General features: G+C 57.1%; 1 protein-coding gene across 3 annotated transcripts; it reads left to right on the top strand.

The window, feature by feature from the left end:
- The first annotated feature begins 1,442 nt into the window (after window positions 1–1,442).
- On the top strand, window positions 1,443–14,401 carry FGFR4 (fibroblast growth factor receptor 4). Of its 3 annotated transcripts, XM_050793177.1 has the most exons (18): window positions 1,443–1,571; window positions 3,764–3,907; window positions 4,586–4,849; window positions 4,937–5,017; window positions 5,129–5,295; window positions 6,205–6,328; window positions 6,834–7,024; window positions 7,151–7,289; window positions 7,635–7,828; window positions 7,903–8,048; window positions 8,152–8,273; window positions 9,909–10,019; window positions 10,112–10,302; window positions 10,660–10,782; window positions 10,890–10,960; window positions 11,207–11,344; window positions 13,462–13,567; window positions 13,698–14,401. In XM_050793177.1, the coding sequence occupies exons 2-18, from the start codon at window positions 3,817–3,819 to the stop codon at window positions 13,845–13,847; spliced, it is 2,409 nt and encodes an 802-aa protein (XP_050649134.1). In that variant the 5' UTR covers window positions 1,443–1,571; window positions 3,764–3,816; the 3' UTR covers window positions 13,848–14,401. The 3 variants fall into 3 exon arrangements, with proteins under 3 accessions (XP_050649134.1, XP_050649136.1, XP_050649135.1); XM_050793179.1 differs by lacking the exon at window positions 1,443–1,571 and having other exon boundaries at window positions 1,839–3,907; window positions 7,635–7,674; window positions 7,903–7,998; XM_050793178.1 differs by lacking the exons at window positions 1,443–1,571; window positions 3,764–3,907; window positions 13,462–13,567; window positions 13,698–14,401 and adding an exon at window positions 13,616–13,690 and having other exon boundaries at window positions 3,964–4,849.
- The last annotated feature ends 12,271 nt before the right edge of the window (window positions 14,402–26,672 follow it).

Here is a 26,672-nt window from a genome sequence, read left to right as displayed (position 1 = left end):
GGTCTGCGGGCACAGTTCCTCTATTGAAAAATAGAGACAGAGCAACTGTGTTGCCAGGGCTGGCCTCAAACTCCTGAATTCAAGCGATCCTCCTGCCTCACTCTCCTAGTAGCTAGAACTACAGGCACCTGTCATTGTGCCCGGCCATTCCACAGCTATTTACATAATTAACTGTTCAGTTACAGTTCTGGTAAGTGTGCTGAAGAAATAACAGGTCCTAAATAATTAAATTACAGCTAGTATTACAAAGCAAGCGCTGCATGCCAGGCTTACATATACTGCTAACATGTCTACTTTTTGTTTTTTTGAGATGGAGTCTCGCTCTGTCGCCCAGGCTGGAGTGCAGTGGCCGATCTCGGCTCACTGCAAGCTCTGCCTCCCGGGTTCACGCCATTCTCCTGCCTCAGCCTCCCGAGTAGCTGGGACCACAGGCGCCCGCCACCTCGCCCGGCTAGTTTTTTGTATTTTTTAGTAGAGACGGGGTTTCACCGGGTTAGCCAGGATGGTCTTGATCTCCTGACCTCGTGATCCGCCCGTCTTGGCCTCCCAAAGTGCTGGGATTACAGGCTTGAGCCACCGCGCCCAGCCACATGTCTACTTTTTGCAACAACCTCTTGAGGGTGAGACTATCATTTGCCTGTTTCACTGAAAAGACAGTGAAGACCGAGGCCTTGTGTGATGGTGCTGAGAGCTGGGCCTATGACGTCCAGCCCTGTAGTCTGTGCTCTGAACCACTTCACTCTGTTTCTTTCTCCATCCTCACAACAGAGAAGTCATCTAAGAGGAGCTTGCAAGTCCGGAGGGCTTCCTGGAGGAAGTGAGCTGAGAATAATATAAAATTAACCAGACCAAAGGGCATTCCAGGAAGAGGGAATGGTACCTGAAACTGCCCAGGAGTAGCAGGGAGCCAGGAGGCGTGGGTCATGGCAATAATCTATGTATAAAGAGCTATGGGAAGCTATAGGAAAATTTAAGGGAGTGGCTGACACAGTCAGATTTGTGTTGTAAGTATCACTCCCCAGGTTGCGCAGAGAACAAATGAGGGAGCCGAAGGAAGGGGTTCTCCTATCCACTGCACGGTACTGCGCAGAAGACAGGGGAGCCAGGCATTCCCTGAGGGGTGAAAAGCAAGCAGTAGAGCTGGGTAGTGGACTAGAACTTAGAAGCCTGGCCTGGAGCCTGGGTGGGGCGAAAGAGGAGGAGCCTGAATGGGGTGTGTATAGGGGGTGTGCGTAGGGGTGTGTGTATAGGCTGGGGCGGGGTCCCTGGAGTGGGCTGACTGGGTCGGCGGCGGGTCTCCAGGTGGGCGGGGCTCTTGGCCACCTCCCCCGCCGGCCACACCTCTCTCCGGCTCGAGCTGGGCCAGGAGGGGTGGGCCCGAGGGGGCGTGGCAGGAGGCGGGCGGGCCCGAGCAGGAGGGGCGGGCCAGGAGGTGGGCCGCCCGCGGCCACGCCGCCGTCGCGGGTACATTCCTTGCTCCCGGCTGAGGAGCGCTTGGGCTGTCTGCGGACCCCGCCGGGTGCAGGGGTCGCGGCCGGCTGGAGCTGGGAGTGAGGCGGCAGAGGAGCCAGGTGAGTAGGAGGCAGGCGACCAGGACCCTGTGCAGGGCGCGGAGTCACGCAGGCTCGAGGTGAGCCGGAACCCTTGCGGGCCCGGGCTGCGCTCCCAGCCGCCAGGGGGCGAGCGGCGGCGGGGCTGCAGGGACTGCCCCTCCCGGCGCAGGGGACCTGGGCGTCCGCCGGGCGGCAGGGGGTGGAGGGGGCGGTAAATCAGTAACCCGCAGTGCACACAGGGCCTTTTGTCCCGCTCCGTCCAAAGAGCACCCTGGCCGCGGAGCTGGTTACTCATTGCCCACCGAGGCGGGGGCAGGCTGGCCCTGTGCAGCTACCCTCGGGACCCATTGATTCGCACCTCCCCCCAGGCTGGCCCGGCAAGGGTGGGGGAGGATAAGCTTGTCCCTGCGGCTGTCTTCGCGCCGGCGGCAGAGATGAGGGAGCTGAGGCCCCGAAAGTTTCAGTCACTTAGCGCCCGGGGGCCTCCACCGCGAGTGCGGGAGGCTGGAGGGGAACCCAGGACTGTCTGATGCCTAAGGCAGGCCCTCTGTTCCCACGTGTGGGGTGGTCGGTCAGCGGTCAGCAGCCACGGGTGACTTTTCCACGGACTCTGATATCAGGGCAGCCTGGGGTAGGAATAAAATCCCCGGACCTCCCCAGCCAATCCCAGCCCAAGCTGTGTACTCAAAGAGCTGCCCTCCCTGCCAAGCCGAGCTTGGTAGGGGGTTTTACCAAGGAGGATCCAACTGGATTTGAGAGTTGAAGTGGCCTCAGAGACAGCAGTATCTGAGTCAAGTAGAGAAGAGGAATGGGGGGCACAGAGGGATGGGCAAGAGAGCATATGTGACCAGTTTTGAAAGCCAATGGCTTCAGCGCTCCTGAAGGGACAGACGGTGTGACCAAAGAGATAGGCAGCGGAAGAGAGGGAGCCCTAGGATGCTGAGCTGAATCCTGCTGGGCACAGGTAACCATTAAGGGCTTGCAAGCTGGGGGCATGACATGGCAGACTTGTAGTTTTTTAAAACTCTGCTGGAAGATGAAGGTTGAAGAGCCCAGGGAGAGGATGTTTCCAAAGGCCCATGCAAGAGACGGCCATGACCTGCCCTGAGTCAGGGCAGGGGAAGCCAGATGGACTGGAAGTGGAGTGGCAGTGACCAAGGGTAAGGAGGTGTGATAGGCTTCCCACACAGGGTAGATCCAGAGACACCAGTGCCACCCATAGGCCCCTAGGACTGCAGTGATCACAGTATTCCTTTGTCCCAGCTGAGACTCGGTTCTGAGTGTTCTGTTTTGGGGAACAGAGGTGTCCTTGGTAGCATTTGGAAGAGGATAGCCAGCTGGGGTGTGTGTACATCACAGCCTGACAGTAACAGCACCCGAACCAGAGGTGACTGGCTGAGGGCAGACCCAGGGCAACAGGTGAACAGTTCTAGGGCCGGGCACAGGGAGAAGAACATTCCAACACTCTGTGTGCCCAGTGCCGATGCACGTTGTCTCTTTTATCCTCAAAACAGTCCTATGAGGATAGTAACCCAGAGAGAGACAGAGACAAGGAATTACAAGTTGATGAGAGTCGGGATTTGAACTTGGCTCTGGTGGATGGATAATTAGGGTCTGTATTCTTTACAAAACCGTGTGTACCTCGGATGGAGTTGGTGCATGACAAGCAGAGGTATTCAGGGATGCGGTCCTGCTTGCCACGGAAGGAGCTGCCTTGTCAGTGGTGGGCGCCCAGCTCTGGAAATGTCAGTAATGCTATAAGGAGTGGGGATTGGATCAGATAACATCCAGATGCTGAAGTTTGGCCTTGTATCATTTTTCACTTTGTTTTTTGGCTCTTCGGCAATCAATTCATTTATTCAGCAAAAAATAAATTACGTGTGCCAAGAGCATGCAGAAGATAGTCTCCGTTCTCTGCTTCCCTCCAAGAAAAGAATCCCAAAACTGCTTTCTGTGAACGTGTGCCAGGGTCCCAGCAGGACTCAAGGAGAGCAGGAAGCCCAGCCCAGACCCCTTGCACAACCTACTGTAGGAAGGCGTCAGGCTCTGGCTACAGCAGAGCTGGTTCCAGTCTGCACTGCCACAGCCTGGCCAGGGACTTGGACACATCTACTGGCCACTTCCTGTCTCCGTTTCCTCATCTGCAAAATAAGGGAAAGCCCCCGCAAAGGTGCATGTGGAGCAGGAGCTCTTTTCCCCCCCTATTCTAGGAAGGCAGTTGGTGGGAAGTCCAGCCTGGGCCCCTGAGAGCTGCGGGAAGGAGATGTGGCTGCTGTCGGCCCTCTTGGGGGTCCTGCTGAGTGTGCCTGGGCCTCCAGTCTTGTCCCTGGAGGCCTCGGAGGAAGTGGAGCTGGGTATGGCTTCTGAGGGGGGAGAGGGTGGCAGGGGTGGGAAGAGTGGGCACCAGGAGGGGGCTGCTGGGCTGAGCAAAGCTGGAAAGGATCCTTGCCCAGGCCCTGAGAAAGTGGCAGCAGGGCAGGGCTCAACCACTGAGACTCAGTCAGTGCCTGGCTTCCAGCAAGCATCCATGTATCTCTGTGTCTGCGAGAGAGGACTGGCCTCGCAGGGTGCAGGGCCCTAAGCTGGGCCGCAGAGCTGGTGGTGAGCTCCTTGCCTGGGTGTGTGCGCGCGCGTGTGTGTGTGTGTTCTGTGCACTGGATGCGTGACCTAGGAGGTCCAGGCAGCATGTGTGGTGTATGCATTATGAGGGTGATATGCCCCAGTGCAGCATGACCCTGTATATGGCACCGATAGCATGTGCCGTGTGTGTGTGTGTCCGTGTGTGTGTGTGTGTGTGTCTTGGCCAGTGTCATGTGCACTAAATGCTGTGTGCGTGACATGCCCCAAGAGTGTGGCATTTGCCCTGGGTGTGGCATCCGCAGCATGTGGCTGTGCGGGTGTCAAGGAGCGGTGGCTCCTCCAGCATGCGTCGCGAGGTGCTTGTGCCCTGCATGTGTGGCGTGTTCTCTGTACGCAGGAGGCTGCCTCAGATGGGGCTGCGGGGTCTGCTGACCTCTGCCCTCTGCCCACAGAGCCCTGCCTGGCTCCCAGCATGGAGCAGCAAGAGCAGGAGCTGACAGTAGCCCTTGGGCAGCCTGTGCGGCTGTGCTGTGGGCGGGCTGAGCGTGGTGGCCACTGGTACAAGGAGGGCAGTCGCCTGGCACCTGCTGGCCGTGTACGGGGCTGGAGGGGCCGCCTAGAGATTGCCAGCTTCCTACCTGAGGATGCTGGCCGCTACCTCTGCCTGGCCCGAGCCTCCATGATCGTCCTGCAAAATCTCACCTTGACTATAGATGGTAAGAGACTCTAGCAGTTAAGGGATGCCTGGGGAGAGAGACCTGCCCCTCCCGGACCTCAGATGCCTCCCTCTGTCCTTGATGTAGACTCCTTGACCTCCAGCAACGATGATGAGGACCCCCAGTCCCATAGGGACTCCTCGAATGGGCACATTCACCCCCAGCAAGGTGAGTATAAGTCTTCAAGGACTTGTGTCCCCGCTGCTCATTTAATCACTGAGAAGAAGAGGTCTGTGTGGGAACACACGGTCATTCTAAGGGCCTTCCTCTCCCCTCCAGCACCCTACTGGACACACCCCCAGCGCATGGAGAAGAAACTGCATGCAGTACCGGCTGGGAACACCGTCAAGTTCCGCTGTCCGGCTGCAGGCAACCCCACGCCCACCATCCGCTGGCTTAAGGATGGACAGGCCTTTCATGGGGAGAACCGCATTGGAGGCATTCGGGTGAGTCTCTGGGTTCCAAGACCGTCTGCTGCCTCATTCTCATTCCTTCCTCAGTCCCCTCATGCCTACAAGCACACCTATACATCCATTGAATGAGGAAAGCAATTGCGGGGTCCCAGAAGGAGCCCTGGACTGTGGACCTGGGCAGCTCTGGTTCCTCTTCTGCTACTCTCTGGCAAGTGACTTTTTTTTTTTTTTTTTTTTTTTTTTTTTTTTTGAGACGGAGTCTCGCTCTGGGGCCCGGCTGGAGTGCAGTGGCCGGATCTCAGCTCACTGCAAGCTCCGCCTCCCGGGTTTACGCCATTCTCCTGTCTCAGCCTCCCGAGTAGCTGGAACTACAGGCGCCCGCCACCGCGCCCGGCTATTTTTTTGTATATTTTTTAGTAGAGACGGGGTTTCACCGTGTTAGCCAGGATGGTCTCGATCTTCTGACCTCGTGATCCGCCTGTCTCGGCCTCCCAAAGTGCTGGGATTACAGGCTTGAGCCACCGCGCCCGGCCTCTGGCAAGTGACTTAACCTCACAGCCTTAGCAACTCCATTTGTAAAGTGAGAAGAATCACGGACTGGTTGGTCTCAGTAAGCCTTAGCATCTCATCATCTTGATGAGACCCTGCAGAGTCGGCTCCATGCTGTCATAAGGCAACTGAGTCTCAGAGAAGGCAAGGGCTGGCTCAGAGTGGCACAGCCAGGGAGAGGGAGAGCTAAAATTCAAAAGGCTCAAACCCAAGGCTTAAGCACTCTGGGGAGCCTTCTCCTTTGTCCCATAGTCCTTGGCCTGGCCCTGATGTTCTCGGGGCCTAGAGAGCTTGAGAAGAGTCCTGTGGGCAGGATGAGGATCTAGCCCCCTGGTCCTCTGGCCCCCTTGGTGGACATGGTCTGGTGGTCCTGGACACTCCCTCTGCCTGCAGCTGCGCCACCAGCACTGGAGTCTCGTGATGGAGAGCGTGGTGCCCTCGGACCGCGGCACATACACTTGCCTGGTGGAGAACGCTGTGGGCAGCATCCGCTATAACTACCTGCTGGATGTGCTGGGTGAGTGCGGGGCCGGAAACGGGGGAGGCCTGACCCATCCTGGGCTCAGTCGTGCCCTCCGGTGGGGTCTAGTCTGGCGGGCAGGATGGACTCAGATGAGTCAAGCAGCTCGGTGACCAGGCGGTCAGGGGAAAGCACAGGGGTTAGTGTGGGGCTGGAGGAGCAGGGCTCTGCCAAGAGGAAAAACAAGAAGGACAGCCAGGCAAAGGGCGCAGCCTGAGCTGCAGGCCTGAGTATAACGAATGCCGTGCACTTGCAGGCCAGCGTATTCGGAGATGTGGCTTTTATATGGGGAGCCAGGTGGTGGAGGGTTTTGAGTGCTAGGCTGAAACGTCCTTGACCCGAAGCAGTGAGGAGCCAGGGAAGGTTGAAACAGGGTAAGCAGGAGACGGACAAGAAGCTGCAGAAAAGTCCTTCCCTTGAACCTGAGGAAGGCTGGAGGGAGGCAAACAGGTGCTTCTATGGGTGCCAGTGAGGAGGGTTGACTACCTTGCCTGGTCCCCAGAGCGGTCCCCGCACCGGCCCATCCTGCAGGCTGGGCTCCCGGCCAACACCACAGCCGTGGTGGGCAGTGACGTGGAGCTGCTGTGCAAGGTGTACAGCGATGCCCAGCCCCACATCCAGTGGCTGAAGCACATCGTCATCAACGGCAGCAGCTTCGGGGCCGACGGCTTCCCCTATGTGCAAGTCCTGAAGGTGCACCGTGCTCCAGCCTGGGCCCCACTCTTCTCCCACCCAGGATTGGGGGCTCCCCAGCTTCCCTGTTGATCACAGTGTGGCCCCAGGCCCTGCTGTGACCCCAGAGTATGTCCCCCTCCCCAGACTGCAGACATCAATAGCTCAGAGGTGGAGGTCCTGTACCTGCGGAACGTGTCAGCCGAGGACGCAGGCGAGTACACCTGCCTTGCAGGCAATTCCATCGGCCTCTCCTACCAGTCTGCCTGGCTCACGGTGCTGCCAGGTAAGCACCTGCAGGGCCAGAATATGCTGCGAGATGCCCCTCTGGGCCAGCAGTGGGGGCTGTGGTCTGTTGGGTGGTCAGTCTCTGTTGGCTTGTGGGGTCTGCCCTCGGGGGCAGTGTGTGGATTTGTGAGTTTGAGCTGTATGGCAGCCCCTCTGTGCCTGTCCACGTGTGGCTGTCCATGTGACCCTCTGCTGAGCTATGGGACTGGGCATAACTACAGCTTCCTCCGTGTGTGTCCCCACATATGCTGGGAGCTGGGAGGGACTGAGTTAGGGCACATGGGGAGGCCAGTCTTACCACTGACCAGTTGGTCTGTCTGTGTATGTTCATGTGCGAGGGCAGAGGAGGACCTCACATGGACCGCAGCAACGCCCGAGGCCAGGTATACGGACGTCATCCTGTACGCGTCGGGCTCCCTGGCCTTGGCTGTGCTCCTGCTGCTGGCCGGGCTGTATCGAGGGCAGGCGCTCCACGGCCGGCACCCCCGCCCACCCGCCACCGTGCAGAAGCTCTCCCGCTTCCCTCTGGCCCGACAGGTACTGGGCGCATCCCCCACCTCGCATGTGGCAGCCTGACTCCAGCAGGCAGAACCAAGTCTCCCACTTTGCAGTTCTCCCTGGAGTCAGGCTCTTCCGGCAAGTCAAGCTCATCCCTGGTGCGAGGCGTGCGTCTCTCCTCCAGCGGCCCCGCCTTGCTCGCCGGCCTCGTGAGTCTAGACCTACCTCTCGACCCACTGTGGGAGTTCCCCCGGGACAGGTGCGCTGAGCTGTGTGGGGGCAGGGACACAGGCGCCAGGTTGCAGCCTGCCCTCAGCAGGAGTGACTCGGAGGTCTGAGGCATGGACTTTCTCCATCTCCAGGCTGGTGCTTGGGAAGCCCCTGGGCGAGGGCTGCTTTGGACAGGTAGTACGTGCAGAGGCCTTTGGCATGGACCCTGCCCGGCCTGACCAAGCCAGTACTGTGGCTGTCAAGATGCTCAAAGGTGAGTGTGACCCAGCGTGGTGGCTCACACCTGTAATGCCAGCACTTTGGGAGACCGAGGTGGGAGGATCACTTGAATCCAGGAGTTCGAGGCCAACCTGGGCAACATGGCGAGACTTCATCTCTACAAAAAAAAATAAGAAAATTAGTTGGGTGTGGTGGTGTGTGCCTTTAGTCCCAGTTACTAGGAAGGCTGAGGCAGGAGGATCCCTTGAACCCAGGAGTTGGAGGTTGCAGTGAGCCATGATCACGCCACTGTATTCCAACTTGGGCAACAGAGTGAAACCCTATCTGAAAAAAAAAAAAGAAATAAAAGTAAAAGGTGAATGTGGCAGCCTGGAGGAGGTGCTATGGCATTGGGACTAATAGAAGGGGATCACAGTGCTACCGGGTGAGCCCTGGAGCTGGGAGAGGCTGTGGGATCCCACCTTTAAACCTGCAGTTCAGCTCTGCTCCTGACCCTGGCAAGTGACTTCTGAGCCTCAGTTTTCCCTCGTGTCATATGGGGTAAATAACAGTCCCTACTCCCAGCCCAGGGACTGTGGAAAGTGCCTGGCTCATAGTCAGCCCTCAACAAATCGTCACCATTGGGGTGACGATGATGAGAAGGATTTGGTGTGACAGGCTTGATATCCTCTGTCAGCGTCAGTCTGTGTCAGCCTTGACTTCACCTCTTCTCAGCCTCACAGGCCCTCCCCCGCCTTCCCTGTGGTTCCCCCCAGACACACCCTCAGCCTCCCTGGGACCCTCCCTAGGTCCATCCCGCGTCCACTGCTCTAGGAGGACAGCCCTTCTGCTTGCACCCAGTCCCAGCCCCGAGGGTGCTCTTGCCAGGCACTCCCGTACCCCGCCCATCAGGTCCTCTCGTTGCAGTTCCCCAGCGCCCCCTGCAAGAATGGCCTCAACTGCTCTTCTGCTCCTCCCCTCCTCTCTACACAGCTGGGGCCACCTGGTGCTCCCTGGGAGGCAGGGATTGAGAAATGTGCATTGTGACATTGCCGTGTGTGGGTGGGGAGTGTTACATCACTGGCCCAGGGCCACAGGTCAGCCCCAGGGGCCCAGCCAGAGAAGCCAGAGCAGCCTTCTTCCCAAGCTCCCTGGCTGCGCCCTGCCTGCCGCCGGCTCCCTGAATTCCCAGGCCAGTTGGACGCCAGGCCCTGGTCAAACAGACCCCAGGGTGCCAGCCTGCTTTCCGCTCCCAGAAGCTCTGACCCCATGTAGGGACTACCGCTAACCCCTCCAGAGGCAGCTTCCTTCCTGCTCCGAGCTCTTCCCCTCTCTCCTGTTTCCTGGACCTGCCCACTGGAAGGCCTGCCTCTCAGATCCTTGATATAGTTGCATCCTTGCAACTGCTGTGACAGGTAGGGTGTGACCCACTGCTCTGTTTCCCATAAGACGACCCTGAGGTTCAGAGACACTAGGAGACTTTTTCAAGGCCACACAGACTAGCAAGGATTCAGCCCTAGACCTACGTAGCCCTGGTCCAGTGCTCCTCGCCCTGCCCCTGCCTCTGCCTCGCCCTGCCCCTGCCTCTGCCTCGCCCTGCCCCTGCCTCTGCCTCGCCCTCCCCCTGCCTCTGCCTGTTCCCTCATGTAGTTGGAGAGCAGCCTCTTCACCCCATCTGCTGCCCTTACAGACAACGCCTCTGACAAGGACCTGGCTGACCTGGTCTCGGAGATGGAGGTGATGAAGCTGATTGGCCGACACAAGAACATCATCAACCTGCTGGGTGTCTGCACCCAGGAAGGTGGGGCCAAGGCGGGGCCGGCTGCATGGGCCGTTAGGGTACAGAGCCAAAGCTGTGGCAGTCTCTCCGAGCTCCCTCCACTCCCTCTGTAGGGCCCCTGTATGTAATCGTGGAGTGCGCTGCCAAGGGAAACCTTCGGGAGTTCCTGCGGGCCCGGCGCCCCCCGGGCCCTGACCTCAGCCCGGACGGTCCTCAGAGCAGTGAGGGGCCACTCTCCTTCCCAGTCCTGGTCTCCTGCGCCTACCAGGTGGCCCGAGGCATGCAGTATCTGGAGTCCCGGAAGGTACAGGCGGTAGGGCTCTGGGCCCCTCTGGACCTCTCCAGCTCCACTCTCTCAGGCCTGTGGCATTAAATGTCCCCAACTTCTTCCTTTCTGCTCTTTTTCATGACCCCACCCCAGTGTCCCCAGGCATTCATGCTTTCCTGCCTTCCCCACTTGTTCCTCACACTTCCCTAGAAGGGAGAGGGGAGAGGGGAGAGGGGAGAGGGGACACAGGAGAGGGCGTTCCCCATTTCTAAACCTTGACCACCTCCTCTGTAAAGTGGGTGGAGGGCCCCTGCCCCTGGGCCTGCTGGGGGGTGGTGTGTGCTCAGCTCAAGGTCAGGTGTCCTGATGCACCCAAGCCCCCACTCCCTGCAGTGTATCCACCGGGACCTGGCTGCCCGCAATGTGCTGGTGACGGAGGACAATGTGATGAAGATAGCTGACTTTGGGCTGGCCCGTGGCATCCACCACATTGACTACTATAAGAAAACCAGCAACGTGAGGGAGACGGGGCAGAACTGGATGGGAGTGGAGGGGGGCTGGGCCTGGGGTGGCAGGCATGGGAACTCGTGGGACTCTGCACTGAGGCCCTCCCTCCCCTCCAGGGCCGCCTGCCTGTCAAGTGGATGGCGCCCGAGGCCTTGTTTGACCGAGTGTACACACACCAGAGTGACGTGTGAGTCCTGCCAGCGGTCACTGTCCTACCCCACAAAAAGGGCAAGGCACTGCCCAAAGTCACATGGCCCCAGGAGGCCTGCGCTCCAGGGCTCCCTCAGATTTGTTCTGGGATCCGAGTGGGACCACGCTCCAGGAGGAGCCCACTCCCCACCAGCTGGGGTGGGTCATGCCTGTGGGGTCCCCCGTCCTAGCCCTGGTCTTAGGGAGGGCGCTGGGCCACACTGAGCCCTGGCCCTGCCTCCAGGTGGTCTTTTGGGGTCCTGCTGTGGGAGATCTTCACCCTCGGGGGCTCCCCGTATCCTGGCATCCCGGTGGAGGAGCTGTTCTCACTGCTGCGGGAGGGACATCGGATGGACCGACCCCCACACTGCCCCCCAGAGCTGTGAGGCCTCATCCTGCCCTCGACCCCCACTTTCCAGTCCTCCTCCTCTGCCCTGACCTTGGCCTCAGGGTTTGTGCCGGCCAGAAGGACAACACTAACAACAACTCCTCCTCCTCTTCCTCCTCCTCCTCTCCTCCTCCTCCTCCTCCTCATCTTCCTCTCCTCCTCTCCTCTTCCTCCTCCTCCTCTCCTCCTCCTCTCATCTTCCTCCTCCTCTCCTCCTCCTCTCATCTTCCTCCTCCTCTCCTCCTTCTCTTCCTCCTCCTCTTCCTCTCCCTCTTCCTCTCCCTCTTCCTCTCCTCCTCGTCTCCTCCTCCTCCTCTCCTCCTCCTCCTCTTCCTCTCCTCCTCTCCTCCTCCTCTCCTCATCTTCCTCCTCCTCTCCTCCTCCTCTTCCTCCTCCTCTTCCTCTCCTCCTCTCCTCCTCCTCTCCTCATCTCCTCCTCCTCTCCTCCTCCTCCTCCTCCTCCTCCTCTCCTCTTCTCCTCCTCCTCCTCTCCTCCTCCTCCTCCTCCTCCTCCTCTCCTCCTCCTCCTCCTCCTCCTCCTCCCTCCTCCTCCTCCTCCTTCTCCTCCTCCTCTCCTCCTCCTCTTCCTCCTCCTCCTCTCCTCCTCCTTCTCTCCTCATCTTCCTCCTCCTCCCCTCCTCCTCCCCTCCTCCTCTTCTCCTCTTCCTCCTCCTCCTCTCCTCTTCCTCCTCTCCTCCTCCTCTCCTCCTCCTCCTCCTCTCCTCCTCCTCTTCCTCCTCCTCTCCTCTCCTCCTCCTCCTCTCTCCTCCTCTTCCTCCTCCTCCCCTCCTCCTCCCCTCCTCCTCCTCCTCTTCTCCTCCTCCCTCCTCCTCCTCCTCCTCCTCCTCCTCCTCCTCCTCCTCCTCCTCCTCTCCTCCTCCTCCTCTCCTCTCCTCCTCTCCTCCTCCTCCTCCTCCTCCTCCTCCTCCTCCTCTCTCTCCTCCTCCTCCTCCTCTCTCCTCCTCCTCCTCCTCCCTCCTCTCCTCTCCTCCTCCTCCTCTCTCCTCCTCCTCCTCCTCCTCTCTCTCCTCCTCCTCCTCTCCTCCTCCTCTCCTCCTCTCTCTCCTCTCTCTCTCTCCTCCTCCTCCTCCTCCTCCTCCTCCTCCTCTCCTCCTCCTCTCCTCTCCTCTCTCCTCCTCCTCCTCCTCCTCCTCTCCTCCTCCTCCTCCCTCTCCTCCTCTCCTCCTCCTCCTCCTCCTCCTCCTCCTCCTCCCTCTTCCTCCTCCTCCTCTCCTCTCCTCCTCTCCTCCTCTCCTCCTCCTCCTCTTCCTCCTCCTCCTCCTCCTCCTCCTCCTCTTCTCCTCCTCTCCTCCTCCTCCTCCTCCTCCTCCTCTTCCTCCTCCTCTTCCTCCTCCTCTTCCTCCTCCTCCTCTCCTCCTCCTCTCCTCCTCCTCTCCTCCTCCTCCTCCTCCTCTCTCCTCCTCCTCCTCCTCCTCTCTCTCCTCCTCCTCCTCCTCCTCCTCCTCCTCCTCCCTCCTCCTCCTCCTCCTCCTCCTCCTCCTCCTCCTCCTCCTCCTCCTCCCTCCTCCTCCTCCTCCTCCTCCTCCTCCTCCTCCCTCCTCCTCTTCTCTCCTCCTCCTCCTCCTCCTCTCCTCCTCCTCTCTCCTCATCTCCTCCTCCTCCTCCTCCTCCTCCCTCCTCCTCCTCCTCCTCCTCCTCCTCCTCCTCCTCCTCTCCTCCTCCTTTTCTCCTCCTCCTCTCCTCCTCCTCCTCCTCCTCCTCCCTCTCCTCTCCTCCTCCTCCTCCTCTCCTCATCTTCCTCCTTCTCTCCTCCTCCTCCTCTTCCTCCTCCTCTTCCTCTCCTCATCTTCCTCCTTCTCTCCTCCTCCTCTCCTCCTCCTCTCCTCCTCCTCTTCCTCTCCTCCTCCTCCTCCTCCTCCTCCTCTCCTCTCCTCTTCCTCCTCCTCCTCCTCTCCTCCTCCTCCTCTTTCTCCTCCTTCTCCTCCTCCTCTTCCTCTTCCTGCTCCTCAGCCTAGTGGATCGTCCTGGCCTGGCTTCCACTGATGACCCCGCCTATCCCTCATCAAACTCCCCACTCAGAGAACCCCCGGTCCTCCCCTTCCTCCTGAAGGCCTGAGGCTCCCTATGACCTTCTGGCCCACCTCTCCCAGGTACGGGCTGATGCGTGAGTGCTGGCATGCGGCACCCTCCCAGAGGCCCACCTTCAAGCAGCTGGTGGAGGCGCTGGACAAGGTCTTACTAGCCGTCTCTGAGGAGGTACAGCCCCCTCCCACCCACCACCTCCCTCTGCCTGCTCCCCTCCAGGCCTCGTCTGGCCTGACCGCGTGGACATGCGCCCCGTCCCATCCTGGGCACTGCAGAGGCTGACCGGCTCTGTTCCCCACAGTACCTCGACCTCCGCCTGACCTTCGGACCCTATTCCCCTGCTGGTGGGGACACCAGCAGCACCTGCTCCTCCAGTGACTCCGTCTTCAGCCACGACCCCCTGCCACTGGGATCCAGCTCCTTCCCCTTTGGGTCTGGGGTGCAGACATGAGTAAGGCTCAAGGCTGTGCAGGCACATAGACTGGTGGCCTTGGGCCTTGGGGCTCAGCCACAGCCTGGCACAGTGCTTGACCTTGGCAGCACGGGGTCCCTGGCCCAGAGTGCTGTCCCAGGTCTCTGGTTCTGCTTTGGGTAGGTCCCTTCTTGGTCCTGGAGTTCGTAAAGGCTTCCTGCTCTGGCCTTGGGTTCCCAACTTACAGCTCAACTCAAATCTCAAGGCCGTGCCCTTGCCCTTGGCGCTGCAGTGCCTGTGTCCTGATGGGCCAAACGTCAGGGTTCTGCTCGGCCCTTGGACCTTGGCGCTCAGCCCCCACCTCAGGTTTGGCTGAGCCTGGCTGGAGAGCTGCTATGCTAAATCTCCTGCCTCCCAATACCAGCAGGGGGTTCAGGGCCTCTGAACCCCCTTTCCCCACACCTCCCCCTGCTGCTTGCCCCAGCGTCTTGATGGGAGCGTCGGCCCCCGAGCCCAGAGAAGCTGGAAGCCCGCCAAAAACAGGAGCAAATGGCGTTCTATAAATTATTTTTTTGAAATAAAGCTCTGTGTGCCTAGGTCTTCCCTGAGCAACATGGAGGGGAGTGGGATGGAGGGATCCCCCCAGGAGAGAGTTCTGCCTGCAGGACACGGACTGAGGGCGCTGGACCGGGCCGTGGGCTCTGCCACCTCCCCTGCCCCGGGAGCCAGGGTGTGCCTGTCTTGGTCCGCCGGTCCCACCAGCACCATCTTGTGTCTGTGACAGTGTGAATGAGTGTTAATGGGCTGAGTCCGCATTGCACCATCTACAGTGGGACTCCTGTGCCCTCTGCACATGTGTGTGTGCGTGTGTGCCCTGCAGCTGTCCCCGGGGGAGCAGGCAGCCCCCTCCCCCATCTGCTCAGCATTAACCAAGCTGACCGTTAACACAGCATGAAAATCTGAAAGCCAGCCTTAGGCCACGGCCTGCTCCCACGCTCTGCCTGCTCAGGCTGGGGGCTTGTGGGGGCCATGCCCGCCCCACCCTGGCCAATCTCCCAGGCAGCAGCTGGTTGCCGCCCGCCTGGGCTGCAGCTGTCCCTGCCTGCCTGGTCTTCCACTGGGGACCCGTCACAGCCCTGTACCCAGAGCCCCTCAGAGGGAGCAGCTTCTCAGGGCTCTGAGCCTGGAGCCTTCCCTGGCCCCATCCTGGCATGTACTGCTACTCCCCAGCCCCTGAGTGGGCCATGGGGGGCCTAGGCATGGTGTCTGACACAGCGCTTGGCACTCTCCTGCCTTTTCCTACAGGCCTCAGGCTGGGACAGAACTGCCCAACCAGGACAGCCTTTATGGAGGCCACTGGGATTGCCCCCATCTGCCCCCAGGGAGTGGTGGCTGAAAACTCTCCACATAGCCTCTCCGGCTGACAGTCTCCCACACAGAACTCATCCTCCCCCCAGAGCGGTGCCTCCTCCAGGGCAGGCTCCGGGGAGTTACCTGACCACTTCCCTCAAGAACCTCGTTCCAGGCCGGGCACGGCGGCTCACGCCTGTAATCCCAGCAGTTTGGAAGGCCGAGGAGGACGCATCACCTGAGGTTAGGAATTCGAGACCAGCCTGGACAACATGGTGAAGCCCTGTCTCTACTAAAAATACAAAAATTAGCCTGGTGTAGTGGGCTGCACTGTAGTCCCAGCTACTCAGGAGGCTGAGGCAGGAGAATCACTTGAATCCGGGAGGCGAGGGTTGCAGTGAACCGAGATTGCGCCAGCCTGGGCTAAGGAGCAAGGCTCTGTCTCAAAAAAAAAAAAAAAAGAACCCTATTCCCTAAAGTGCTTCCAGGGTCCAGCCGTGGCTCCTGAGGCCAGCACTGCCACCTCTCTGATGATCACTGTCCTTGCCCATGAGTAGGGTGCGCCTGTCCCGCCTGCCTCCTGGGGCTTAGGGTTTAGGACGAAGCGAAGCACAGTGCAGATGCACATAGGCTTGGGGGAGGGCGTACCCTACTTTTGCTCCCTCCCCTGCAGGTGGCTCCAGAGGCAGCTTCCAAAGGCGGACTGCTCGCAAAGACCCCCTCTAACTCCTGAAAGCCCCCAGACTGACTTTCTTTTTCCTTCCTTCCTCCTTCCTTCCCTCCCTCCCTCCCTCCCTTCTTCCCTCCCTCCCTTTCTTTCTGTCTTTTGTTCTTTCGTTCTTTCATTCGTTTGTTCTTTTTCTTTCTCTTTCTCTCTCTTTCGCTCTCTCTTCTTTTTCTTTCTCTTTCTCTCTTTCTCTTTTCCTTCCTTCCTTCCTTCCTTCCTCTCTTTCTCTCTCTCTCTTCTTTATTTCTTTCCTTCTTTCTTTCTTTCTTTTTTTTTTGAGACAAGGTCTTGATCTGTTGACCAGATTGGAGTGCAGTGACGCCATGATCATGGCTCTGCTGCCTCAAACTCCTGGGCTCAAGCAATCCTCCCACCTCAGCCTGCCAAGTGCATAGGACTACAGGTGCATGCCACCACACATGGATAATTATTTTTTATTTTTTGTAGAGATGGGGTTTTGCTATGTTGTCCAAGCTGGTCTCAAACTCCTGGCCTCAAGCAATCCTCCCACCTTGGCCTCCCAAAGCTCCCAAACCCCGGACATTCTGACTGAGCCTCACTCTACAATGTATAGCCTCCCATTGGGGGTCACTGTCCACTGACTGTGTCCACCTGTCCAGCCAATCACAGGAGAAGCAGATCCCTTGGACTTGACCTTGGGAAGGAGAGGATTGGGAGGTTAGAATCGTGTGTGAGGACACTATTCTAAGGGGATGTGGAACAACAGCCCCATTTTCCAATTTCCCAGCATGAGCCTGCTGCAGTGCCAGGCTCAAGCAGCCATGCGCTCCCCCGCCACAGCCTTGCCAAATCAAGATGGTTCTTCCCATTTAACGGTGGAGAAACTGATGCCCAGGGTCACAAGAATGGGGCTCCAGGCTAGGCTGAACCCCAGGTTCCCAGAAGGCCATATGCACATTGGAGACCAGACCCAGGTCACTCAGAGTGACAGGAGCAGCTGCTGCCTGGTGGGTCCTGGGGACTGGGAGGGGCTCAGCTGCCCACCCTGCACCCCCTCCCTGCCAGCGTCCCTGGCAGGCATACGCTTTCTGGGGCCATTCCACATTCCTGATGTCCCATGTCAGAATGAGACAGATACTGCTAATTCCCCGATTCGAGCTCTGATGCTCCAGCTTTCTGCCCTCCCCTTCCTGCTCCAGGCAGCATGGCAGCAGCTGGGGCTTGGCCTCCCTCGTCTACCTGGGTTCTAGCCAGTGACAGGGTCTGATAGAAAAAGCACTGAGGCCGGGCCGGGCACGGTGGCTCATACCTGTAATCCCAGCACTTTGGGAGGCCGAGGCGGGCGGATCACGAGGTCAGGAGATCAAGACTAGCCTGTCTAACATGGTGAAACCCCGTCTCTACTAAAAACACAAAAATTTGCCAGGCATGGTGGTGGGCGCCTGTAGTCCCAGCTACTGAGGAGGCTGAGGCAGGAGAATGGCGTGAACCCGGGAGGCAGAGCTTGCAGTGAGCAGAGATCATGCCACTGCACTCCAGCCTGGGCGACAGAGCAAGATTCGGTCTCAAAAAAAAGAAGGCGGGGCGAGGTGGCTCATGCCTGTAATCTCAGCACTTTGGGAGGCCGAACCGGGCGGATCACCTAAGGTCAAGCGTACAAGATGAGCCTGCCCAACATGGTGAAACCCTGTCTCTACTAAAAAATGCAAAAAAGGCCGGGCGCGGTGGCTCAAGCCTGTAATCCCAGCACTTTGGGAGGCCGAGATGGGTGGATCACGAGGTCAGGAGATCGAGACCATCCTGGCGAACACCGTGAAACCCCGTCTCTACTAAAAAATACAAAAAACTAGCCGGGCGAGATGGCGGGCGCCTGTAGTCCCAGCTACTCGGGAGGCTGAGGCAGGAGAATGGCGGGAACCCGGGAGGCGGAGCTTGCAGTGAGCTGAGATCCGGCCACTGCACTCCAGCCCGGGCGACACAGCGAGACTCCGTCTCAAAAAAAAAAAAAAAAATACAAAAAAATTAGCCAGGCATGGTGGCACACACACCTGTAATCCCAGCTACTTGGGAGGCTGACACAGGAGAATTGCTTGAATCCAGGAGGCGGAGGTTGCAGTGAGCAGAGATCGGGCCACTTCACTCCAGCCTGAATGACAGAGAGAGACTCCATCTCAAAAAAAAAAAAAGAAAGAAAGAAAGAAAAAGCACTGAGGCCAGGCACGGTGGCTTACCCTTGAAATCTCAACACTTTGGGAGGCTGAGGAGGACGGATCACCTGAGGTCAAGAGTTCGAGACCAGCCTGGCCGACATGGTGAAACCCTGACTCTACTGAAAATACAAAAATTAGCAGGGCGTGGTGGCAAGCACCTGTAGTCCCAGCTACTTGGGTGGCTGAGGCAGGAGAATTGCTTGAACCTGGGAGGTGGAGGTTGCAGTGACCCAAGATTGCACCACTGCACTCCAGCCTGGGCAACAAAGTGAGACACCGTCTCAAAAAAAGAAGGCCGGGCAAGGTGGCTCATGCTTGTAATCCCAGCACTTTGGGAGGCCAAGCCAGGCGGATCACCTAAGGTCAAGAGTTCAAGACCAGCCTGCCCAACACGGTGAAACCCTATCTCTACTAAAAATACAAAAAATTAGCTGGGTGTGGTGGCGGGCGCCTGTAATCTCAGCTACTTGAGAGGCTGAAGCAGGAGAACGGCTTGAATCCGGGAGGCAGAGGTTGCAGTGAGCTGAGATCGAGCCACTGCACTCCAGCCTGGGCTACACAGCAAAACTCTGTCTCAAAAAAAAAAAAGAAAAAGAAAAAGAAAAGAAAAAGCACTGAGCCCACCTCCGGACTCTGCCTTTTGCTGGCTGTGTGCATAAGGCTGGTGGCAGCAAGACAGTGACTCTGACTTGGGAAGCCCTAGCCGCGGGACGGAGGCTGCTGGCTGAGGAATCAGCACCTGGGAGGGAGGGGGAGGCACACGGTGGAGGGGAGGGGCTGCAGGCTGAGTAGCCTCCATTTGAAATGCTTGGGACCAGAAGTGTTTCAGATTTCAGATTTTTTCAGAGTTTGTAATATTTGCATATACACAATGAGATGTCTTAGAAACGGGACCTATATCTAAGCACAAAATTCATGTTTCACATACAAAATGTTTCAAATTCAAAATTTATGTCTCACATATACCTTGTATACATAGCCTAAAGGTAATTTTATACAATATTTTAAATAATATTGAGCATGAAACAAAGTCGTGTACACTGAACCATCAGCAAAGTAGGGGGCTGGGCGTGGCGGCTCACACCTGTAATCCCAGCACTTTGGGAGGCCAAAGCAGGTGAATGAATCACCTGAACTCAGGGGTTCGAGACCAGCCTGAGCAAAATGGTGAAACCCCATCTCTACAAAAAATACAAAAATTGGCCAGCCAGGCACAGTGGCTCACGCCTGTAATCCCAGCACTTTGGTAGGCCGAGGCGGGTGAATCACCTGCGGTCAGGAGTTCGAGACCAACTCAGCCAACATGGTGAAACCCCATCTCGGCCGGGCGCGGTGGCTCAAGCCTGTAATCCCAGCACTTTGGGAGGCCGAGGCGGGTGGATCACAAGGTCAGGAGATCAAGACTATCCTAGCTAACATGGTGAAACCCCGTCTCTACTAAAAATACAAAAAATTAGCCGGGCGTGGTGGCGGGTGCCTGTAGTCTCAGCTACTTGGGAGGCTGAGGCATGAGAATGGCGTGAACCCGGGAGGCGGAGCTTGCAGTGAGCCGAGATCACGCCACTGCACTCCAGCCTGGGAGACACAGCGAGACTCCGTCTCAAAAAAAAAAAAAAAAAAAAAAAAAAAAAAAAAGAAACCCCATCTCTACTAAAAATACAAAAATTAGCTGGCCATGGTGGCACGTCCCTGTAATCCCAGCTACTTTGGAGGCTGAGGTGGAAGAATTGCTTAAACCCAGGAGGTGGAGGCTGCAGTGAGCAGAGATCACACCATTGCACTCCAGCCTGGGTGACAGAGACTGCATCTCAAAAACAAAACAAAACAAAACAAAAACAAAAACAAAAATTAGCCAAGCGTGGTGGTAGTTGCCTGTAATTCCAGCTACTTGGGAGGCTGAGGCAGGAAAATTGCTTGAGCCAGGAGGTTGCAGTGAGCCAAGATTGTGCCACTGCACTCAGCCTGGGTGACAGAATGAGACCTTGTCTCAAAAAAAAAAAAAAAAAAGCCAGGTGCCGTAGCTCATGCCTATGATCCCAGCACTTTGGGAGGCTGAGACGGGAGGATTGCTTGAGCCCAGGAGTTCGAGACCAGCCTGGGCAACGTGGCAAAACCCCATCTCCACAAAAAATTAAAAAGTAGCCGGGTGTGGTGGTGCACACTTGTAGTCTCAGCTACTTGGGAGGCCGAGGCAGAAGGATCACTTGAGCCTAGGAGTTCGAGGCTGCAGTGAGCTATGATTGCTCCACTGCACTCCAGCCTGGGCAACAGAACAAGACTGTCTCAAAAAATAAAAGAAACAAAAAGCAAATATGTCAGGTGTGGAATTTTCCACTGTGGCATCATGTCAGTGCTCAAAAAATTTCAGATTTTGGACCATTTGAGGTTTCAGATTTTTGAATTAGGGTTGCTCAACCTGTAGGACCAAAGTTACCCTCTCTGAGCCTCGTTTTTCCAACCAGTCACATAGGAATGATGACACCCACCTCAGAGCGTGGTTTCTAAGTGCTCTGTAAACAACAGCTGTCGCTGCACAGAGGTGAGGAAAGAATGGCTTCCAGGGGGAATGGCTTCCAGGGGGAATGGCTTCCAGGGGTGGGTTACTGTGTGGGTGCCATGATCTCATTTCCTTCTCCTGGCAGCCCTTCCACAAAGGCTTTCTTGCCCCATTTTCCAGATGTGGACACTGAGGCTCTGAAGGTGGAAGTGACTGGCCCAGGGTCACACGGGGGAAAGTGAGAAAGTCGGTGCTCAGGGCCAGGCGCCCTGCCTGTCCCACTGCAGAGCCCACTCCCACACCCTAGTCAGCCCAGCAGCTGCGAGGATCAGGAGAGGCTCTGGGTGTTCACGAAGCAGGGGATGTCTGTGACTGAGATGTGCACACAGGGGTGGATGGACAGTCACCACACCCAAGCACAGAGGTGCCTGTCTCAGTGCTCCTGCCTCCAGCCCCATGGCATTCAGTGCCTGCCCCTTCAGGGCCCTCCCACAGGCCACTCCTTCCTGGGGACACTCTTCCTACCACCTCCCACGTGGCCGAGACCCACTTGCCCTTCAGATGTCACTCAAGCCTCAATTCTTGGGCAGCCTCCTCAGGTCCTCCATTCCAGGCCGGCTTCCAGGCCTGGCCCCATTCCCAGGCTCTGGCGGCTGTCTGTAGCAGAGGGATGCTCTGAACAGTCTCCTTTCCCCAGACTGTGAGCACCACGATGCAAGCTCTGCTTTGGTTGTGTTTTGTTTGTGTTTGTGTTTGTGTTTTTGGAGACAGAGTTTCGCTCTTGTCACCCAGGCTGGAGTGCAATGGTGCGATCTCGGCTCACTGCAACCTCCACCTCCTGGGTTCAAGCGATTCTCCTGCCCAGCCTCCCGAGTAGCTGGGACTACAGGCGTGCACCACCATGCCTGAGAGACAGCGTTTCTTCACATTGGTGAGGCTGGTCTCAAACTCACAATCTCAGGTGATCTGCCCATCTCAATCTCCCAAAGTGCTGAGATTACAGGCGTGAGCCACCATGCCGGGCTTGGTTGCATTTTTTAAATCAGTAGCTCCAAAGCTGTAGCGTATGTCAGAGTTATCTAGTGGGCTTGCATGCTGGACACCCTCCCCCCAGGAATTTTGTATTTAGTGGGTCTGGGGTGGAGCCTGGGAATTTGCATTGCTACCCAGATGCTGCTGGTCTGGGGAGGGGGTCTGGGGAGGGAGTCAGGGTCACGCTTTGAGAACCATAGTTTAGTTTAGTTTTGTTTTGTTTTGTTTTTTGGGACAGAGTCTCGCCGCGAGTTTCGCTCTGTCGCCCAGGCTGGAGTGCAGTGGCTCAATCTCGGCTCACTTCTAGCTCCGCCTCCCGGGTTCACGCCATTCTCCAGCCTCTGCCTCTTGAGCAGCTGGGACTACAGGCGCCCGCCACCATGCCCGGCTAATTTTTTGTTATTTTTAGTAGAGACGAGGTTTCACCGTGTTAGCCAGGAGGGTCTCGATCTCCTGACCTCGTGATCCGCCCACCTCAGCCTCCCAAAGTGCTGGGATTACAGGTGTGAGCCAACGCGCCCGGCCTAGTTTTGTTTTTTGAGATAGAGTCTCAGATTCTCTCGCCTCAGCCTCCTGAGTAGCTGGGATTACAGGCGTGCACTATCATGCCCAGATAATTTTTGTATTTTTAGTAGAGACAGGGCTTCACCATGTTGGCCAGGCTGGTCTAGAACTCCTGTCCTCAAGTAATCTGCCTGCCTCAGCCTTAGTTTTGTTTTGTTTTGAGACAGAGTCTCTTGTTGCCTAGGCTGGAGTGCAGTGGTGTAATCTCAGCTCACTGAAACCTCCGCCTCCTGGTTTCAAGCAATTCTCCTGCCTCAGCCACCCAAGTAGCTGGGATTACAGGTGTGTGCCACCATGTCTGGCTAATTTTTTTTTTTTTTTTTTTTTTTTTGAGACAGAGTCTCCCTCTGTCGCCCAGGCTGGAGTGCAGTGGCCCAGTCTTGGCCCACTGCAACCTCCGCCTCCCAGGTTCAAGCGATTCTCTTGCCTCAGCCTCCCGAGTAGCTGGGATTACAGGCTCCTGCCACCATGCATGGCTAATTTTTTGCATTTTTAGTAGAGACAGGGGTTTCACCATGTTAGCCAGGATGGTCTGAATCTCCTGACCTCGTGATCCACCCGCCTCGGCCTCCCAAAGTGCTGGGATTACAGGCGTGAGCCACCGTGCCTGGCCAAATTTTGTATTTTTAGTAGTGATGGGGTTTCAACATGTTGGCCAGGCTGGTCTCGAACTCCTGACCTCAGGTGATCCGCCCCCCTCAGCCTCCCAAAGTGCTGGGATTACAGGCATGAGCCACCTCGCCCGGCCGAGAACCATAGTTTTAAAGAGTCAATACACGTATATGGTTTCAACAATTAAAAAACAATTAGAAGGGTACAGAAAGGTTTTCAATGGAAAGCAACCCCCCCACGCCCTGCTCCCACTATCTCCCTCCCCAGCAGAAACCGCCATCATTTCCAGAGTCTCCTTGCACGGCCCCCATCACATGCTCTGTGGCCCTCAATCCAGTTCAGCTGTTACCAGTCTTGCTCCTCCCTGCAAAATCCCCACCCAGGTCAACGTCTGGCAGAAATGGGGTGCAGCAAAGTGTTTTTTTGTTTTTTGTTTTTTGTTTTTTGTTTTTTTTGAGATGGAGTCTTGCTCTGCCGCCCAGGCTGGGGTGCAGTGGCCGGATCTCAGCTCCCTGCAAGCTCCGCCTCCCAGGTTTACGCCATTCTCCTGCCTCAGCCTCCCGAGTAGCTGGGACTACAGGCGCCCGCCACCTCACCCGCCTACTTTTTTGTATTTTTTAGTAGAGAGGGGTTTCACCGTGGTAGCCAGGATGGTCTCGATCTCCTGACCTCGTGATCCGCCCGTCTCGGCCTCCCAAAGTGCTGGGATTACAGGCTTGAGCCACCGCACCCGGCCAAAGTGTTTGTTGAATGAAGAGAAGAAGGAGACCCATTCCCAGGTACAGGCACAGTCAGGTGTGTATACTCTGCCCCACACTGCCCACCCCTTCCCACACTCCCTGGACCCTAACCGGCCCCCCGCCACCCCTCCACCTGCTGTAGGATTTGGCCTAATCCTGGAGTATGAGTGTGGGGCAGCTGCAGCTCCCTCTTGGGGGAGAGGGCTCCCCTCTGCAGGAAATCTCCTTTTTACTCTGTTGCTATCGAAATTTGACCTTCATCGGCACCTGGGCCCCACGGCTGGGGCCTGTCCCTGAGAAGTGGCTGAAGAGGCGGCGTGAAATTGCCAACAGCTGAACTCACCCAGCTTTCCCCACATCCTCTCCGGCCCTGCCACTGCTCACATTCCACAGCGCCAGCCCTTTCCAGGGCCCCCAGTGCCAGCCGCACGTTCTCGTGCTGGTACTCGGGGATGCAGCCTGACATGGCCCTATTGACCTCACCACCTGGCCTAAGGCATAGGGCTGTGGGCTCCTTGCAGGTCTGGAGCCTCCAGGCCGCCCTGGAGCCCCTCAGGACTCCTAAGTGCACTCATGGGGAACTGTCTCTGCCTTACACTGCTGAGTGGAAAATTCGAGGCACGGGCAGTGTGTGGCGTGTGCCTGCATTGGTGTGAACTGTGAACCTGAGTTTGCAGAAATGCAACAGCTTGGGGATGGCAGGCAGGCACAAGAGTTGGTTCCCTTCCCAGGAGGGGAAGTAGGTGGCTGGGGTAAGGGGAGGAAAAGACCTTACACTGTGTATGCCTTTGTTTTCTTTGATTTTTGTACCTGGTACATGTATTACCTATCACAAAGAGGAAAAATGTTTCCAAAAAGAGAAATGAAAAGAGGCCAGGCGCAGTGGCTTACACCTGTAATCCCAGCACTTTGGGAGGCCAAGGCGGGCAGATCACGAGGTCAGGAGATGGAGACCATGTTGGCCAACATGGTGAAACCCCGTCTATACTAAAAATACAAAAATTACATGGGTGTGGTGGCACGTGCCTATAATCTCAGCTACTCAGGAGGCTGAGGCAGGAGAATCGCTTGAACCCAGGAGGCGGAGCTTTTAGTGAGCTGAGATCACACCACTGCACTCCAGCCTGGTGACAGAGCAAGACTCTGTCTCTCAAAAAAAAAAAAAAAAAAAAAAAAAAAAAGCCCGGACACAGTGGCTCACGCCTGTAATCCCAGCACTTTGGGAGGCCGAGGCGGGTGGATCCACAAGGCCAGGAAATCGAGACCATCCCGGCTAACACGGTGAAACCCCGTCTCTACTAAAAATACAAAAAATTAGCCGGGCGTGGTGGCGGCGTCTGTGGTCCCAGCTACTCTGGAGGCTGAGGCAGGAGAATGGAGTGAACCCGGGAGGCGGAGCTTGCAGTGAGCCGAGATCGCGCCACCGCACTCCAGCCTGGGCGACAGAGCGAGACTCCGTCTCAAAAAAAAAAAAAGAGAGAGAGAAATGAAAAGAAAAAAACATTAAGGAAGAAAAGTATTCCCTCTGGGTACACGCTGTTGCCAGAGTTGCCTGGCCCAAAGCTTCAGCCACCCCAGAGCCAGTTCACAAACTCCAGAGCCCAGTACCCTCCTAGGCAGTCACATTCAGGCCAAATCATCCTCCTGCCCAGGTCACACAGCAGCCCAGGTCAGAATGGAGAACCACCTGACGCAGCCGGAATGGGCCACTCCCAAGCTCCTCACGTGCGCCTCCCCCGCCTAGCCTCCAGCCCCACAACCTTTCTGTGTTTCTCTCGTCCCAAGCCCACTAGCAACCCAGGGCCTTTGCACTGGTCACTCTCTTCACCTGGTCTTCTGACTGTCAAAACAAAGGTCAGCTCCTAAGACTGGCCTCTCCCGATCACCCTGGCTAAAGTCCTGTCTCTGTTATTCCATATTTTAGCCCCTTGTTTGTTCTTTGCGATGATCTTATTTGTTCACTCTTTACTGGCTGCCACAAAAAGGTGAGCTCTGAGAAGCCAAGGGCTGCGCCACCAGTGTCTACAGCGGCATCTGCCTAATAGTCTGTGCTCCATAGATGTTCATGGAAAAAAGACATGTTGAATGAATTTCTCAAATTGAGAATTCAAATCCCAGGCTGGTGAGCTGATCTCAGAGAGGCTCCAAAAACCTCTCAGGACCCCAGACAATGCTCCCAAAATATCCATGTTGCCTCCTCGGGGAACTGCAACCATGAGCCCCAGAGTGTCTGTAGGGGGTCCGGCAACCCCTTCTCATCCTCTGACCTGGGGACCCAGCCCTGATGTCAGGGTTGGGACGCAGGGACGGCTCAGGACTGTTACTGCCCTTGAGGGACCTCCAGGCTGGGGATGTGTGCTTATAAACCAGGAGTCTCCAACACTGTGTGGGGGACAGCGTGGGAGACAAGCGACCAACATCTAAGGAACTCCTGCAAATCCAAAACAAGACGAATACCTCAAAACACAAATGAGGACAGTGTGCAACCAGGTAACTGACTGAGGAGGAGACCCTCAGAGGCTAAGAAGCACTGGAGGAGATCTGGAAACTCAAGAATAATCTTAGGTATGCTCTCACTTCCTACCCACCAGACCGGCAAGTGAGAAAGCCAGAGAATGGGCTGGGCGCGGCAGCTCACGCCTGTCATCCCGGCACCTTGGGGAGGCCGAGGCAGGTAGATCACGAGGTCAGGAGATCAAGACCATCCTGGCTAACATGGTGAAACCCCGTCTCTACTAAAAATACAAAAAATTAGCCAGGCATGGTGGCGGGCACCTGTAGTCCCAGATACTCAGGAGGCTGAGGCAGGAGAATCGCTTGAACCCAGGAGGCGGAGCTTTTAGTGAGCTGAGATCACACCACTGCACTCCAGCCTGGTGACAGAGCAAGACTCTGTCTCAAAAAAAAAAAAAAAAAAAAAAAAAAGCCCGGGCGCAGTGGCTCACGCCTGTAATCCCAGCACTTTGGGAGGCCGAGGCGGGTGGATCACAAGGTCAGGAGATTGAGACCATCCTGGCTAACACGGTGAAACCCCGTCTCTACTAAAAATATAAAAAACTAGCCGGGTGTGGTGGCGGGCGCCTGTAGTCCCAGCTATTCGGGAGGCTGAGGCAGGAGAATGGCGTGAACCCAGGAGGTGGAGTTTGCAGTGAGCCTAGATCGCGTCACCGC

The sequence above is a fragment of the Macaca thibetana genome, chromosome 6 (assembly GCF_024542745.1).
Source record: "Macaca thibetana thibetana isolate TM-01 chromosome 6, ASM2454274v1, whole genome shotgun sequence".
Lineage (NCBI taxonomy): Eukaryota > Metazoa > Chordata > Mammalia > Primates > Cercopithecidae > Macaca > Macaca thibetana.
This window is presented reverse-complemented; position numbering and strand designations above follow the sequence as displayed.